The following is a 16,420-nucleotide window of genomic DNA, read 5'->3' on the forward strand; positions in this document are numbered from 1 at the left end:
TTTAACACACGAATATTTTAACATAAGTTTATTACTAAAATTTTACAAATATGTTAAAAATTAGCGTGTATATAATGGGCCGCAATATCTTAGCCCATTTAAGCTTCATATGCGTCCCGTTTTGTCCATATAGGTTTGTTTTCCATATTAGACATCCAGACGTGAAGGTTGGTATTGGCTAGCCCGTGTCATGTTATAGTGAGGTAATACACATGGATACGTCGACATTTGTATATTGTGACCGTATTTGTATGTTAGAGTCAACTTAGGTGACCGCAAAATCATATTTTTAAAGCTCTAGCACTAAACTGAATATGTGACGCAAGTTATGTGATTCCCAGTGATATTACCTATTTTTTTTTAGTTTCTCATGTTTTAGGAGTCATGCTATCAAAAGGCATTGTGTAAAAACACAGGAGAATCTAATACGGCCAGACCTGTAAATTAATATGGACTTTTGAAATCTGGATTCATATATATGTATCTTCATGCTTATGTACTACTATGTACTTTCATAAATACCTGGGCTTATTTGTCATCTTACATTAATCTAAATACGGCGACCGGACCAACACTCTGGGGAGTGTAGCTGACCGCTGGACATGGGCATGGCGGAGCTGGACGAGCTCCACTTAAAGATCGCTACGTTGCATGTAATAATATGGATTTGAGATTTCTAATTTGAGATATCTGGATGTGAAATGCATTAGTTGAGGCGTGGCCGGTCAGTGTCCGCGGACGAGTCTGGGCGCTCCGCGGGCGTTTGAGGGGTTGGATTTGCTAAGTTCGGCTGTAGATGTTGGAAGTGTAGTTGCACGGAGTGTGAAAAGAAAAACTCAAATAGAAAATCTAAAACATAGATCAATCAAATGAAAAAAAATAACACAAAATCTCCATGTAAAATTAAATGGCATTTTAATTAGATATAAAACTTTGTCAATTCTCATCTAGGAAATCTGACACAGTACAATAATCTGGACATCTGAATTCCGGTATCTTCATCCTTATGTACTACTGTACGTACTTCCATGAATAGCAGTGCTTATTGGCCTTCTTGTACATTAATAATTTACATGGTTTATCTATGTGTCTAGTTATTAATCCTGATACATCAAACGGTTGCTTATACAATCTCAAAAGTAATTAATTAATCAAGGGGAAAAAATCTACATACAAAAGGGGAAAAAATCATTCGAAATAGCTACCTTTCAGTCAGCTGAGTTTTAAGTTTTGCGTCAGTCGTTTTCTGGGCCGTTGGATTGTGCTTTGAGATTCGTGTTTCTATTTTTTTTTCTGTTTTCTCTGTGTTTTGTTGCATTTGGGCCAGCTAGCGTCGACTGACCCGTGTTTTGGGTCAGTCGATATTTGCTACGCGGGGGGCGCGGCCTGGCTCGGGGTTGGGTGGGGCGCCCGTTAAGCAGCCCGGCCTGTTATCGGGAACGCCGACCGTCGCCTAGTTCATCGCCTTATCCTCTCCCCTCTGTTCTGTCAGTCACTCGCCCCCTTCTCTCCCTCACTCTCTGTCTTCTGCTCTTCCTTCGCCGTAGCTAGGGTTTGTGTTCTTCCTCTACCAGATGATAGCTTCTCGTAATCTTTTGTGTTTCTTTGCTAGATCCGCTCATCTGTTCTTTTCTGTTTTCTGTGGATACGAGTTTTGCAGGAGTTCGTGGTTTGTGGTTTGCTTCAGGATCCAGGTGCTCTTGGCGCATCTCATCCTCATCCAAGTATGTTGTTTTCTTTTTCGCGATTTCTTCTGCTTTAGTTCATCCTGTGCTTTCTCCGTGATTTGTTTTTATTTAGTGGAGTTAGGGTTCTTACAGTTTCTAGCTAGATCCGGTCTTTTTTTTGTGGTTTATCTGCTTTTAGATGTGTGCATGAGCCTGTTAGTTTATTGGATAGATCTGCTTTCTAATTACATCTTCTTTTTCCTTTTTCATGTTTTTCTATCCTTTGCATGATTGTGGGCCTGTCGACGGATTGACATCGATGCCTCTCGACGATTTTTCAAGTAACTGGATGCCCTAATTGTTGAATCTCTTTGTGTAGTTTGTCTAGGTTTTGTAGATGTAGTTTCAGGTTGTATCCTTTTAGGGATTTGTTTTAGATTCAGCTTGTATTTAGGGATTTGTAGTGGGTATTTTTAGTATGTCATGTATGCCGTTCCAAAGATGCAATCTTTGTCTGTATATATGCGTTCACTTGTGTGTGTGCCTATGATTCCAACTAGATTTGTTGTCTAGGTACTTCATTTTGTGGTTTTTCCGAGTCTATTTAGATGTGATTGTGTAGTTTGGTTGCTCTGGTCTTTAACTGACTAATATGTTGCTGTTGCAAGATTAGTTTGGTATGCATGCAATTTTTAGTTAGTTAAAAATGTAGTTATAGGTTTCTTAGTATTGTTTCTTTTTGATGCAGACAAGAATAGATGCGTTTTGGTGTTTGTAAAAGGTCTGCATGTTTTAATTCAGTTTATTTTTTGTGATTGATCAGGAATACTTCCATGCACCTTTTAAAATTGCTATCATATATACCAACTTTTCATAATTAAGTTCAACAATGTGCTTTGTGTAACGTGGTTGCTCTTGTTCTTTAACTGACTAATATGTTGCTGTTGTAAAAGTTGTGCAAGATTTAGTTTGGTATGCATGCAATTTTTAGTTAGTTAAAAATGTAGTTATAGGTTTCTTACTAATGTTTCTTTTTGATGCATACAAGAATAGATGCGTTTTGGTGTTTGTAAAAGGTCTGCATGTTTTAATTCAGTTTATCTTTTGTGATTGATCAGGAATACTTTCATGCACCTGTTAAAATTGCTACCATATTTATCAACTTTTCATAATTAAGTTCAACAATGTGCTTTGTGTAGTGTGGTTGCTCTTGTTCTTTAACTGACTAATATGTTGCTGTTGTAAAAGTTGTGCAAGATTTAGTTTGGTATGCATGCAATTTTTAGTTAGTTAAAAATGCAGTTCTAGGTTACTCTAGTATATCAAATTATGAAGTGCATGTGATTGCTAATGTGCTGTATTAGGAATTGTTGTTGACAATTACAGTCTTGGACTGCATTTTTTCCCTTGATCCTTTTTGAGCATTATCCATTTGATCTTACAGGTTAATAATATATAGTAGAAAACAATATATTTTCAGGGCTCACTTTAATATAAAGTTATGTTTGTAATGAAGTAAACTTTTTGTGTATCATTGACCCCATCTGTTAACTTTGGCATGAGTAAACTTTGTAGCATGTTGACATTTTAGTTGTATTTGATGTGCAAATTTTTATAATAAAATGGATAGTACTAGTAAGAGTTCCAAGAGCACGAAGCAATTAGAATTAATGGTAGTAGTAATTGCATTTGAATAAGGAATGGTAGTACATCAAAGAAGTATGATGAGTATGCAAGTTCATATAGATATTTTATAGTTTATACTACAAATGCAGTTTTTAGGTAATTTCTTTCTTTCATATATGTTGCTGTTGTAAAAGGTGTGCAAGATTAGTTTGATATGGATGCATTTTCAGTTAGTTAAAATGTAGTTTAGGTTTTTTAGAGATGTTTCTTCGATGCAGATAAGAATGCATCCTTTTTGATGTTTTGTAGAAGGTGTGCATGTATTCAGTTATATTTTTTGATTCCTCGGGAATATTTTTCATGCACCTTTAAATTCGTTTTCATATATATTAACCTTTTTCATTTGATGTTGTGGAATGTCTGCATTTTTTAGAATGATGAGCATGCAAGTTTGAATGTTTCTATACTTGTATATTTAGTTTTATTTAAATACTACAATCCCTTTTTTGATATATTGTAATGTGTGCAAGTTTTCCATAAGTAAGATGCAATTTTAAATTACAGCATTTTTTGTGTTTTGGAAAGAAGTGCAATTCTAGCTGTTTTGATATGCAATTTTAGTTTGTTTTTATTTATAGATTTTTGCAATTTTTTCACGGTGGTGTTCTGCACTTGATTGTAGTTTAAGCAATAATAGCACCAATGAAAACATGCACTTGACTATAGTTTAACTAATAACAGTTCCAAGAGCATGCTAGTAATATAAAAGAAGTATGATCAGTATAAAAGTTTATATAGGTATTTTTATAGTTTTTAATGAAAATACAATTTTTAGGCAATCTGTTTTTTTAATATATCTTGACGTTTGTAAAAGGTGTGCAAGCTTAGTTTGGTGTAGATGCAATTTTAGTTTGTGTTCTCCCTTTGCTGCAGCTAGGGTTTGTCTTATTCCATCCTTTTTTCATCTCAAGCAGATGAAGCTTCTCATAATCTTTTTGATGTTTATCCTCTTTTTCATCTCTAGTTTGGTGTAGATGCAATTTTAGTTAGTTAACATGTAATTCTACCTTTGTTAGCAATGTTTATCCGATGCAAATAAGAATGCATCCTTTTTTGATGTTTTTTGTAAAAGGTGTGCATGTTTAATTCAGTAGTCTTGATATGATCCCTTTTCGCTCTCTCGTAATGTGTGCAAGTTTTTGATAATTGAGATGCAATTAAGATGTTTTACATAGTATGTTTAATATAACTCATGTTATTTTAAATTACAACATTTTTTGTGTTTTGCAAAGAAGTGCAATTTTAGCTGTTTTGATATGCAATTTTAGTTTGTTTTTATTTATAGATTTTTGCAATTTTTTCACGGTGGTGTTCTGCACTTGATTGTAGTTTAAGCAATAATAGCACCAATGAAAACCTGCACTTGACTATAGTTTAACTAATAACAGTTCCAAGAGCATGCTAGTAATATATAAGAAGTATGATCAGTATAAAAGTTTATATAGGTATTTTTATAGTTTTTAATGCAAATGCAATTTTTTAGGCAATCTGTTTTTTTAATATATCTTGACGTGTGTAAAAGGTGTGCAAGCTTAGTTTGGTGTAGATGCAATTTTAGTTTGTGTTCTCCCTTTGCTGCAGCTAGGGTTTGTCTTATTCCATCCTTTTTTCATCTCAAGCGGATGAAGCTTCTCGTAATCTTTTTGATGTGTATCCTCTTTTTCATCTCTAGTTTGGTGTAGATGCAATTTTAGTTAGTTAACATGTAATTCTAGCTTTGTTAGCAATGTTTATCCGATGCAAATAAGAATGCATCCTTTTTTGATGTTTTTTTGTAAAAGGTGTGCATGTTTAATTCAGTAGTCTTGATATGATCCCTTTTCGCTCTCTCGTAATGTGTGCAAGTTTTTGATAATTGAGATGCAATTAAGATGTTTTACATAGTATGTTTAATATAACTCATGTTATTTTTATACCTTTTCATTTTGTAACTTATCCAGTTTTGTAATAAACTATATGTTTTATGTACAGGATGGTTTGCCCCATTTGCCGTTGTCCTGGCGCTCCATGCGTTCCATTCCTGCCAGGCAATGAGGAGCCTGAAGTTTTTGATGTCGTTGTTGATGAGTATTGCTTTAGGAGGACGGTGAGTATTATTGATATTATCACCTTTTTTGCTGCTTTTTGCTAATGTCTGAATTTTTGGTATGATGCAAATGCAATCTCTATTCTGATTCGATTTTTATTCTTGTGTTGTCTTTGTTTCATGTTTTCTTCTTTCAGTATATCCCATGCAATGTGAGGGGTTTCTTAGTTGATTACATCGAGGAGCACAGGAATGTTGCAACAACTTTCAAACACAAGAGGACTGAGCCTGCCATTTTAACTTATGAGGATAGGTCTTATGCTGCAGACTTTAAGCATCGAACCAACTACTCAAAGTTTTGTGGTGATGCTTGGTTTGAGTTCAGCAATGACTATGCTCTTCGTGCTGGAGATTGTCTGGTTTTTATCTTGGATCACTCCTGCTTTGATTTGAAAGTAGAGACTTTCCGTGATGGTGAAAGGATTCTCCCTTTACCCTCTGTTGGTGAGTTCCTCATTGTTTTTACATGTGATATTTATTTATTTTTGTTGCTTGTTTTTGTTTTTAAAGATGCGTTGTTTTGATTTTTGTTAACTAACTCTGGTCACATTTTTCTAGATTTATGTAGCTTTTGAAAACCTGAGTGACCGTAAGTATGAGCTAGTTTGTTCTGCTGTCATGCCTCGTGGCTTGGAGTTCGACTACCACACCAATCGCACCTTTGTACGTTCACTTTTCCGAACTGCGAGCTTCCTACACTGCGTTCCGTTTGTGCATGTTTTGACTGCCACAAACACTGTGAAGTTTCTGATGGTAAGTTTTCTACTGTTTTTCAATGCTTGATGAATTGTTCATGGGACTTAAGTTTTGAGGTTATACTTTCTAAGGTTATGAATTATTGATCCATACTTTATTATTTTCAATTGTAACAGAAAATTCCAAAGGTCATTGTTGCTAGCTTGAGGAGTTTTGTTGATATGCCTACCAGTGCAAAGGTGTCGTTAGAAGCTTTCCTGGGGGATACACATGTTATCATGCCATCATCTTTCACCATTTGCAAGCAAGATGGGAGGATGATCATCGAGAAGACAAGCTTCAGTGATTTCTTATCAGCGACTTCATTTGCGATAGATAGTGTTGTGCTTATCACCTTCAACGAGTCTTCTTATGATCGATCGGTTTCGATTGTCTTCCAACGGCTATCTTAGATGCAACCAATGAGTTATGTCAGCTTTGTAAGATCTAGTACCTTTGCTTGTTGGACTTGTGTTAGTTAAGTTAAGTTGAACTATGTTTGAACTGAAGGATGACTGAACTGTGGTTATGATTAGTTAAATTAAAGACCTTCGTTTCACATTCTTGTAATACTTGAAGGATGAATGAACTATGCTGAACTGTTTTTTAATGAGACTATCAAGAAAATGTGCAATGTTATCAATTCTATATCTTTTTTTCTTTTTTGTGTCAGGTTTTTTAATTCATTTTTGAAATCATTTTTGAGTGTTTTTTGCAAGTTTGTATTTTGATTTTTACTCACTTGGGGTGCTCAACATTTTTTGTTGATTGATCTTTTCATTATACATCATATCAATTTGTTGAATCAAAGTCACCCCGAAATTTTTGTTTTTGTTTTTTTGATTTTTGAGTGACAAATTAAACTTTTCTTTGTTTTTGTTTATCTCACCATCTATTTTTGAGTTTTCTAATGTTTATGATAACCAAGGTTTGTGATGTAGTCCACTTTTTTTGTACATTATTTTCTACATTTTTGATTAGTTTATCAATCATTTTTTATGTAAAAATAAATGTGTGTAGTTGTTGATCTTATAAGAACTTTTTAAAAGTAATTAATTTTTTAGTGAAGCTATTACAGTTTTTTTATATGAAAATGACAAGCCACACAGTTACATTATGTAGCGACAGTTTTAAAACGAGCCTTTCATTATTTTTGCTTTAAGATTGGTGTTTCTAATTTCTTTTTAGTCTTTTCCCGTGCGTGCCCGCACAAGTTGGTTCTCTTACGTGCTCGTGACATCACTTCTTTTTTAAAAAATCACTTGCCTGTTCCTTTTCTGCGGGGGGCGCTCGTATTCTCGAGAGAGTTCTCCTCTCGTCTTTTCCCGTGCGTGCCCGCACGAGTTGGTTCTCTTACGTGCTCGTGACGTCACTTATTTCTTTCAAAATCACTTGCTCGTTCCTTTTCTGCAGGGGCGCTCGTATTCTCGAGAGAGTTCTCCTCTTGTCTCCCTCCTCTCCGGTGACGAAGCCCCCCGTCCCTGCGCTCGTGTTGCAGCAGATTGGCGATTTGCTTGCACCAACTGAGAGCGCCGCTCCTTCTGTCTCTGTCACAGGTTTGTCCCCCCCCCCCCGCCATGCTTTCTCCCTTCCCTTCAATTTTCGGATCCCCTCCACGAAACCCTAGATTTTTTCGCAAAATTTCTGGGATGAGCTCATAGATTCAGATGATTAGGATGATTCGCACAGGGCGTATGGATTTGTGGTGCTGTTTATATGGTCAATATGCTCAAGTTTTTTATTTTAATTAAGTTCCTGGTGTGAGAGCATCCGCTGTGTGATGTCATGCGTGTTAATTTAGTTGCATTAATTTAGTCGCTGCGCTCGTGCTGCAGCAGATTGGCGATTTACTTGCACCAACTGAGAGCGCCACTCCTTCTGTCTCTGTCACAGGTTTGTCCCCCCCCCCCCCGCCATGCTTTCTCCCTTCCCTTCAATTTTCGAATCCCTTCCATGAAACCCTAGATTTTTTCACAAAATTTCTGGGATGAGCTCATAGATTCAGATGATTAGGATGATTCGCACAAGGCGTATGGATTTGCGGTGCTGTTTATATGGTCAATATGCTCAGGTTTTTTATTTTAATTAAGTTCCTGGTGTGAGAGCAGCCGCTGTGTGATGTCATGCATGTTAATTTAGTTGCATTCCCAAGGAATTCAGACTAAAATTGATGCTCTCCCAGCTCTAGAGTCAAATTTTTACACTGTTTGTGATTGTAATTCAGTAGTTTCTGAGCCCAGCGTACTAAATGTTTTTTATGAGTCTGAAATTCAGAGATGTGATTGTTCAACTTGAATTTTTGCAAGTGCTTGTACGTGTCTGTGTAGAATGGGAGGCAATTTTAGTGTATTTTTGTCATGAATTTCGCAGATTAGCTGCTTTGTTTTCCCCTTTTCGTAGTTTGAGACATTTTCCCCCCCTTTGTATTCCCATCATTTTTATCATCTGCTATATAAGTAGTGATTTTGTTTTTTTGTTCGCAGCAAATGGCAAGTGATACTAATGATTTGGAAGATAGCGAAGCTATGTACTATGATGATGAATTGGATGGAACAATTGTCTCTCAAACGCAGTATGAAGATGGACGAACTCAACTGCTTGATGTAAAGCTTTGCAGTTTATATTTAGTTTAGTTTTGCTTAGTTTCAGAGTTTTTCTATATTTTTTTTCTGTATCTCTGAACTATTTGAACTTCTGAAATTTTTTCGGTGTCTTTTACAGGTTGGTGGTGGAGATCCGCAGTTCGACGTAGAAAATTTTCTTAATAATCTGCGTAATCTGGTAATTATATGTTTGTTAGTGCCCGTTGGTTACTTCTGTACTGTTTGTCTGTGTTCAGATTTTTAACGTCTATCATCTCTTTTTTCTCAATGATTGCAGTTCTACTCTACTAATGGGAATGCTCAATCTTCTAAGTATACCTCTGTAAGTCGATTGCCTATGTGTGTATATCAGTTTGTTACACTTTTCCATTAGGGTGTATAAGATTTTTAACCTCTCTTCTTTTTTATCGTTTGTTTGTGTGTATGAGTTTGTGCGTATGTGTTTATATCTGAACGCCTATTATTTCCCTCAAAGTTGTCATGTTGATTAACAAGGATTGTATTTTGTTTAGATTCATTTTTGTGTCTTTGAGTTTTGTAATTGAGTTTATGCACACTTTACTATCATGAAAATTTGTAGTCGTTATAAATTATTTTAGTTGTTACTGATATATACACACTTTTTCAACAAGATACCGACCGTGAAGAAACTGACTGTCTATTCTGAGTTGAGCATTTTTCTTGTTGTAGTTATTAGAACACAGAGATTTCAGCATCATGATAATGTAACCATATAAATCCTATAAATATTAATGCATGTTTACCAATGTTTAACACAAAGTTCAGCATCGTGGTACTTATTTTTTTGCAGTTTCTTCTTAGCAACATTCTGATATATGCATTGTAGTGTTTCTTCTAAGCAACTTTGCAGTTTCTTCTTAGCAATTTTTTCTGATATCTTTAAATTGATCCACACTGTTGTTATTTTTGTCAGCACCCACCACTCCCACCAAAGAAAGCAACCAGCAGATGCAATCATGATTACTTTACTGATCTCCTAAAGAAAATGCCACCTGGAAGAGACGAGGTCGTTAGAGAGTATGGTTTTGATTTTCTCTTAGATTTTGAATGTAGCTCAGTCCCAAGAGGTTTCACACAGTGGGTGGCTGCTAGAGTGTATCCCACTACTGGAGATATCGTTCTTGACGACAAGGTCATCCCAATGAGCCCAGAGTCATTTCATATGATGTTTGGTCTTCCATTAGGTGGCAGGAAAGTTTTATTTGACTCTGAGTTGACAAAATCTGCCTTCTTAAACATCATTGGTGAGCCTGCATTGCCATCAATCAAGTGGTTTGGCCGCGAAATGCTCAAGCCTGATATATCTGATAGTGCCTTCATGAGATGTTTCCTGCTAGTTGCTTTTGCAACTGTTTTGTGTCCTAATTCCAATATATACCCAAGCACAAAATACCTAGGAATTCTCATTGATCCCATGGAAGCTAGGCACTATGATTTGTCTCAGTTTGTATATGATTGGTTAATGACGTACATAAGGAAGTTTCAGAAAGAACCAAAGAAGCCCGGGAAAGAAGATGGATTCACTACACTAGGTGGTTGCATATATGGCCTCTGTGTAAGACTCATATTCTAATACATGTTTTCTTACAAGTTTTTGTGAAATTTTATATAAATGTTTTTGTGTTTGTCTAACAATATATTTACTGTATTGACAGTGTTACTATTTAGACTTCCTTGATTTCGGTTTACGGCGAGTTCCACCTGGACTACCTAGGGTTAAAGCATGGAAAAATTCTCTAGTCAAAGAATTTGCTAATTTGGATTGCAAAGCTCCCAGGGAATATGGCCTTCGCCCTGTAAGTTTTTGCATCTTTTTTGCTAATCTCATGCTTATTTTGTTTTTGATTTGTTCAATGGTGAGTAGTGTGAATGGTTTTATTCCTTTTGCATGCTGACATTTATTTTTGAAAACAACGTTTTTAGGTCAAGAATATTTCTCAAACAGTTTATTCTATGGGTTGCATTGGTTGCTGTGCTGTACACCAGGACTCAAGTCATGAATCTGTTAAATTCAGATCAGCTCTTGACAAAACTGTTGGTGGTTTACTTCCAAGCTCGGTAATACTATCTTCTCTTTCATTTCTTTCATACTTTTTTGTTATCAAATGAAGCTTTTTGCATGACTTTTCTTGCTTAATTTTCCTTAGGTCAAAGATCAATTATCTCTACTAGCTAGATGTTTCCGTGAAACTGCTGACGACAAGTCTATAGAAGGAGCTCAGAATATGCTTCTTGACTCGTTGAACTACATTGTTCTTTCTAGTGCAACACATCACGAGGATAATAATTCTGATACCAATTCTAGGCATGACATGAGTAGTAATATGGTGAACACTGATAACAACTCAGAGAAAACATATGGTACTTCACTTTTACTTTTTAGTTATGATAATTGTATTAATGTTTTGTACTTTTTTGGTTCTTTATGATTTTTATGTTTTTCTTATTTTTTGAATTTCCTTTAATCTCAGGATCTAATGCGAATGCTCACAATACTAATGCATCACCAGTCAACAAACAGTCACATTGTGGTACTTTACTTCGTTTCTCTGAGTCATCTATTTACTGTATTTTATGTTTCTTAATTATGTTTGCTCAGTTTTGTATCATATATTTTGGTATGTTTCTCATGGTATTTTCTCACTATTGAATATGAAATAATATCAGGATTTAATACTGATGCTCCAAATACAAATGCATCACTGTTCACTCAAAACTCCCCAATGTCTGTAACCCAAATGTGGAGTTGCATGATACTGCTGGTATGTCATTCTCCAGTTCTTTTATTTTTCTACTTTTTGTTTTGTAATTACGATACTTTTTTTTAATTCAGTGAATATCCCATTCAAATATGTTAGATTTAGTTTCAGGTGTGAAGAGGAAAGCTCAATCACCACTTGATGAAGATGATATTTTCGTCACCAACCCTTATCCTAAGCCTTGCAAATAACAAAGGCCTATACGTATAAATCCAGTTTCTCTTGTAAGTTTTTTCTTTATATGTTTTTGAATACACTTTAATTTTTGATGAATTGAGCTTTTTTATATATATAGTTTTTGCTAATGTTGATCATTTGTTTTGTTGCATTTTCTTCCCTATTTGTAACGTGTTTGAGAACTGAATGCAGGAAGAAGGTAGAAAACTTGATTTCAGCAACGTGGGGAAGCAACTAGAGTCTGTTTCAGATCTAATGAGGAAACTGATTCCACCTAAGCCTCCCGTCACCAGCGAATCAACTGAAAAGGGAAAATCCATTAGTTTCCAACACCTGGTTGGTTGAAATGTGCAAGGTGCAGCCAATTCAAAAGTCACTTATACCCAGATAGACCTGGCCATGCGCTGCCCGGCCCGGCGCGACGCTGCTCCCGGGCCGGGCTCGGGCCTAGATTTTGAGCCCGGTGGCCTGGCCGGGCCGGGCCTGGGCCAGTCATTTTTGCAGTTTTCTGAAGGGGCCCGGCCCGAGGCCCGGCGGGCTTTTGCATGTTCGGGCCGGGCTTGGGCCCAAAAACTAGGCCCGATGGCCAGGCCGAGCCGGGCTCGGGCCCAGGTTTTTTGGCTCGGGCTTGGCTAGGCCCGGCCCGAGGTTTGGCCAGGTATATACCCAGACCTCATTGAATAATACTATGGGTGTTAGGAAGAAGTCATTTTTTCCTGATAAACTGAGGTTGAAAAGCACTTCCAATGGTATTGTTCCTCCTTCTTTTTTCATTTGTTTGAATGTATCTCTGTTTCAAGCTTTTTCCTTATTTTTTGCGTCCTATCTGCAATGTTTTGATTTAGTTGAATTCATTTTTTGTTTCTCTAAAGGTGAATGTAATCGCGTACCATCACAAAAATCAGTTCATGATCTAGATACGCCATCTAGCCAACATCAGTTTCAGCAGTATGATGAGGTAATTATTAATTGCACCTCTGATTTTTATATTTTTTTGTTGCAACATCAACATTTCTTCATTTTCTATCAGGGATCACAATATCGGACTCCCCTTCAAATGCACACGTTGCCTTTTACTCCTGTGTCAAGTCCTTCAAACAATGTTATTACTCAGGCATGTTTCATAAGCTCATCTTCTTGCATTATTTTTTTAGTTGGTTTACTTTCGCCTTATGCTATTTACTATGCATTTTTCTTATTATTTTAGTTGCCTTTTTAGTGTTTTTCTGTATAATCCCTACCTTTTTGCAGAAATCCAACGACACACCAAGATCAAGCTCAGTTCCAAAATCTGTTAACCGCAATGTTTTTCAGGGTGAAACATCTCGACCTCAAGTTCATGTCACTAAGGTTGGATGTGCATACCTACCCTTTTTCATGAAATATGTTTGTGTCAGTAATGACTTTTGAGTTTTGTTATTCATTTTTTTTCAATTTTAAGTAATGAAATCGTTGCATCTTTTTTGTGTCTTTCTCAGATTGATCTAGATCCTCCTGGTTGTCGTGACAGCCCTGCAAACTCTCCTGATGTTGAGATCTTATATGAAGTTCACAAATCTGACATGGATAACATCTTGCTTGCTAATTCTGAAGCAGTTTACAATGATAAAATTAACAATCACTCTGCTAGTAGATCTGGAAGAGAGGCGAACAGATATGGACCCAAAAGGATTGTACATCCAAGCAAGTACCATGCATCTCCTTATGTAAATAATGTATCATCGAAGTATCCTGTCACCACCAGAATGATTCAATTACATGATGCTATTGTCACCCTGTCTCTTGATGAGAACTTCAAATAGTAAGACATTCCTATGTGTTTACACTTTTTCTGCACTAAGTTGTTATGTATTCAGAAATTACTTTTCTTTTTGTGTGTCTTATACCTTATTCTTTGGTTCATCTTTTTCGTTGCAGCAAACCATGTATTGATTATGGCAAGGTTTCAGTGACATATTTTTCATTTGGCACTTCTTTCGCAAATGAGGGTCTAGTGGACACTTATACTATAAATGCCTGGTGTCGTAAATTGTCTTTGGACAACAAGCCGAAAGAATCCAGAGTGCATCATTTCTTCCACCTCATTTCCGTGAGTACATTTTTCATTTTTGCTCTGTGTTTTTCTGTGCGTCTCGTTGAATTCTTAATTTCAGTGAGGTTGAGCTTTGTGCATATCCGTTGTACTATCCTAACTATCTATCAATTAATAGGAACATCTTATGAACATGGACTCATATGATACCCAAGAGCTTTATGATCAAAAGTCTAACATGGTTAAGAGATGCTTTCAGTTGGCAAACGGTGCAAGATTAATTCATACATGCAATGAAGTAAACATTCTTCATTCACATTTCACGCTTTTACATTTTTTCTTACATGCATTTTAGTGATTACTTTTTCTTATTTTTTTCAGGTGCATTTTCCAACTCTATACACCTTCAACGAGTGCAAACATTGGTTTGATTTTGTTGTATTGTTCCAGCATGAAATGTTTGTCATCTTAGATTCAGCATTCGATGACAAGAGTGATTACCACCAGCATGTGTTGAGCATTTTGGTAGTTCTATAAACTGGAGCTCTTCGATCTTATATTTTTTTTCTTTTTCTTTGCATCCCCCAGGATGTTCTCATCTGTCCATATGCATTTTAATAATTTAGTTCTCTGTAAAATTACAGATACCAAATTTCAAAAGGGTCTGGAACATGTTTGCAAGCTCACGGAACCTTAATTGGCGAAATTGGTCTACATATTTTATTGATGTCCCTAAACAATCAAATGCGTAAGTTCTTTCTTTGTTTGTTTTGTGTTAACATTTTATTTTCATTTTTTTATCTGCAAATACATGCATGATGCAGCTCAGATTGATCTGAATGCAAGTTTTATTTTTGTTCTAGGGTTTTCTTTTTTTGCATGTAGTAGTTGTACATGTGAAGTTTTCCGTCCACTACACATAATAGACCATGACAAATATATTATTTTTTAGTTTAGTACATAAAACAGACCATGCCAATTGTACCAATAGAATAAGTTTTCCATTAATACATTTTTATCTCCATTTTCATGAATCAATCTCTGTTTCTGCAATACTGAACTTTTTTCATGAAGTGGAAGCTCAGTAACTTTACACTTATTTTTTGAGATGCCTAATTTGATCTTCTGATTGTTCTTGATTTCAATGCAGTGTTGACTGTGGTATTCATACAGCGTTATATTTGAAACATTGGAAGCCTAGGGTACGGATGCACGACATAATTAAGGATGAAGATATCCCGAACATCAGAGTCAGACTGGCAACCGAGATGATGTTCACGGATCTGAACATTCTGAGTGAGCAAAAGGATTTTGTTCTTGATTTCTGATTGAGCTCATGAGTAAGAATGCCACATGATTCATTTTTTACAGCATTCACCATTTTTCTTCAGGTGTTGTTTCCATTAATTTTCTATAGATTTCTTCTGCAGTTCATCTAATTTGTGTCAAATGATTTTTACAAATAAACTTTTTTATCTGATGCTTTTGCTATGTTCCATGTTCAAATTATAACCATTGAAGGAGGTTCATCAACAAGATAACTATCTTGAGGGTCAAAATCAATTCAAAAATACCAGGATGAAGACAGCTACCAAACCTCAATAGTCATGTATAATAGGGTCGTTTTAGAAATGATTTTTGGGAATGATATATATGAGTACTGTTTACGATTTTTCTTTTGTAAATGGATTCCTTGTGCACCTCGTGTGACGATGAATGTGATGATGAAATCCTTATGTGTTTTTATGTGATGATGAAATGATTTGAGATGTTATGAGTTTTTGTAATTTTCTCATTTTTTTTTCAGAGCCTATGTGATGATTTTCATACTTGTTGATGTATAAGAACATATAACTTTTTTCTTATCTGGTCACCTTAATAATTTTTATATATATCATTTTATGCTTTTCCAATTTATATAGTTTAATTTTTTCTGGATCATGTTGTCCTATTTGATTTCCATACAGATCAAACAGGCAACAGCAATGATATGATCCCACATTTTAGATTTTAATTTTCCACATTGTTGGATTCTCTATTAATTTTACTCATGTTATTGTTTTCTACAAATTTATACTTTCATTTTTTATCACGACTAATTTTTTGTCTGCATTTTTTCTTGACCTATTTTGAACTTTTTTTATATAAACTTTTTTTCAGTGAGTTGAAACAATTATCTGGATCATTTATTTATTTACTGTTTTTCTTTTTCAAAAACCAGTTGTTCACCAGCGTGGGTCAATTTCTGTTTGTCCACTTTATTTTTGATTTATTGCCATCTGTTTTTCCCCAGAGCACACGTGTTCGATGGCACTTATCCAATCAACCCCACTACCCCCCACTACTCTGCATGCACTAACCACACGTCACTCTACATTTAGCGAGGAACCGACAAGAAAATAGGCCACTACGCACACTAACTCTGCCGGTTTTTTGCAACTCCTCCTGCATGTCCGCCGTTCACCCTCCTCCCCCCCCCCCCCGTCCCTATATATTTTCACTCTTTTTTGTACTTCTTGTGCTGTATTGGCGACTCCTATTCTAGACCTTTCCTTCTCTGCTTTTTCATCTATTGCTGGTGAGAGGTGTGTTTTGAAAGACTGTCTCTCTAACATTTATCCGTTCTTCCTTTCATCCCTTATGTTCTTTTTTTG

General features: G+C 35.8%; 2 protein-coding genes across 2 annotated transcripts; both read left to right on the top strand.

The window, feature by feature from the left end:
* The first annotated feature begins 5,325 nt into the window (after positions 1-5,325).
* LOC147963424 (uncharacterized) lies at positions 5,326-13,536 on the top strand. Its single transcript, XM_087529566.1, has 15 exons — positions 5,326-5,439; positions 5,577-5,883; positions 6,008-6,192; positions 8,658-8,777; positions 8,896-8,955; positions 9,055-9,091; positions 9,692-10,353; positions 10,454-10,594; positions 10,722-10,856; positions 10,946-11,159; positions 11,270-11,329; positions 11,466-11,560; positions 11,927-12,070; positions 12,986-13,084; positions 13,213-13,536. The coding sequence occupies exons 1-15, from the start codon at positions 5,326-5,328 to the stop codon at positions 13,534-13,536; spliced, it is 2,697 nt and encodes an 898-aa protein (XP_087385692.1).
* A 468-nt stretch (positions 13,537-14,004) lies between these two features.
* On the top strand, positions 14,005-15,094 carry LOC147963425 (uncharacterized). The gene is made up of 4 exons (XM_087527897.1): positions 14,005-14,064; positions 14,148-14,294; positions 14,393-14,514; positions 14,917-15,094. Exons 1-4 carry the CDS (start codon positions 14,005-14,007, stop codon positions 15,092-15,094), a joined length of 507 nt encoding a protein of 168 aa, XP_087384023.1.
* Positions 15,095-16,420: the final 1,326 nt, after the last annotated feature.

The sequence above is a fragment of the Triticum urartu genome, chromosome 6A (genome assembly GCF_056163025.1).
Source record: "Triticum urartu cultivar PI428250 chromosome 6A, HENAU_Tu73, whole genome shotgun sequence".
NCBI lineage: Eukaryota > Viridiplantae > Streptophyta > Magnoliopsida > Poales > Poaceae > Triticum > Triticum urartu.

Bases quoted from the DNA above. Each gene is read 5' to 3' on its own strand.
- LOC147963424 (XM_087529566.1), top strand. From the start codon at position 5,326: ATGGTTTGCCCCATTTGCCGTTGTCCTGGCGCTCCATGCGTTCCATTC. The intron at 11,160-11,269 runs GTACTTCACTTT...CTTTAATCTCAG, and splicing joins CAACTCAGAGAAAACATATG to GATCTAATGCGAATGCTCAC. The intron at 11,330-11,465 runs GTACTTTACTTC...AAATAATATCAG, and splicing joins CAACAAACAGTCACATTGTG to GATTTAATACTGATGCTCCA.
- LOC147963425 (XM_087527897.1), top strand. From the start codon at position 14,005: ATGGTTAAGAGATGCTTTCAGTTGGCAAACGGTGCAAGATTAATTCAT. The intron at 14,295-14,392 runs GTTCTATAAACT...TTAATAATTTAG, and splicing joins ATGTGTTGAGCATTTTGGTA to TTCTCTGTAAAATTACAGAT. The intron at 14,515-14,916 runs GTAAGTTCTTTC...ATTTCAATGCAG, and splicing joins GTCCCTAAACAATCAAATGC to TGTTGACTGTGGTATTCATA.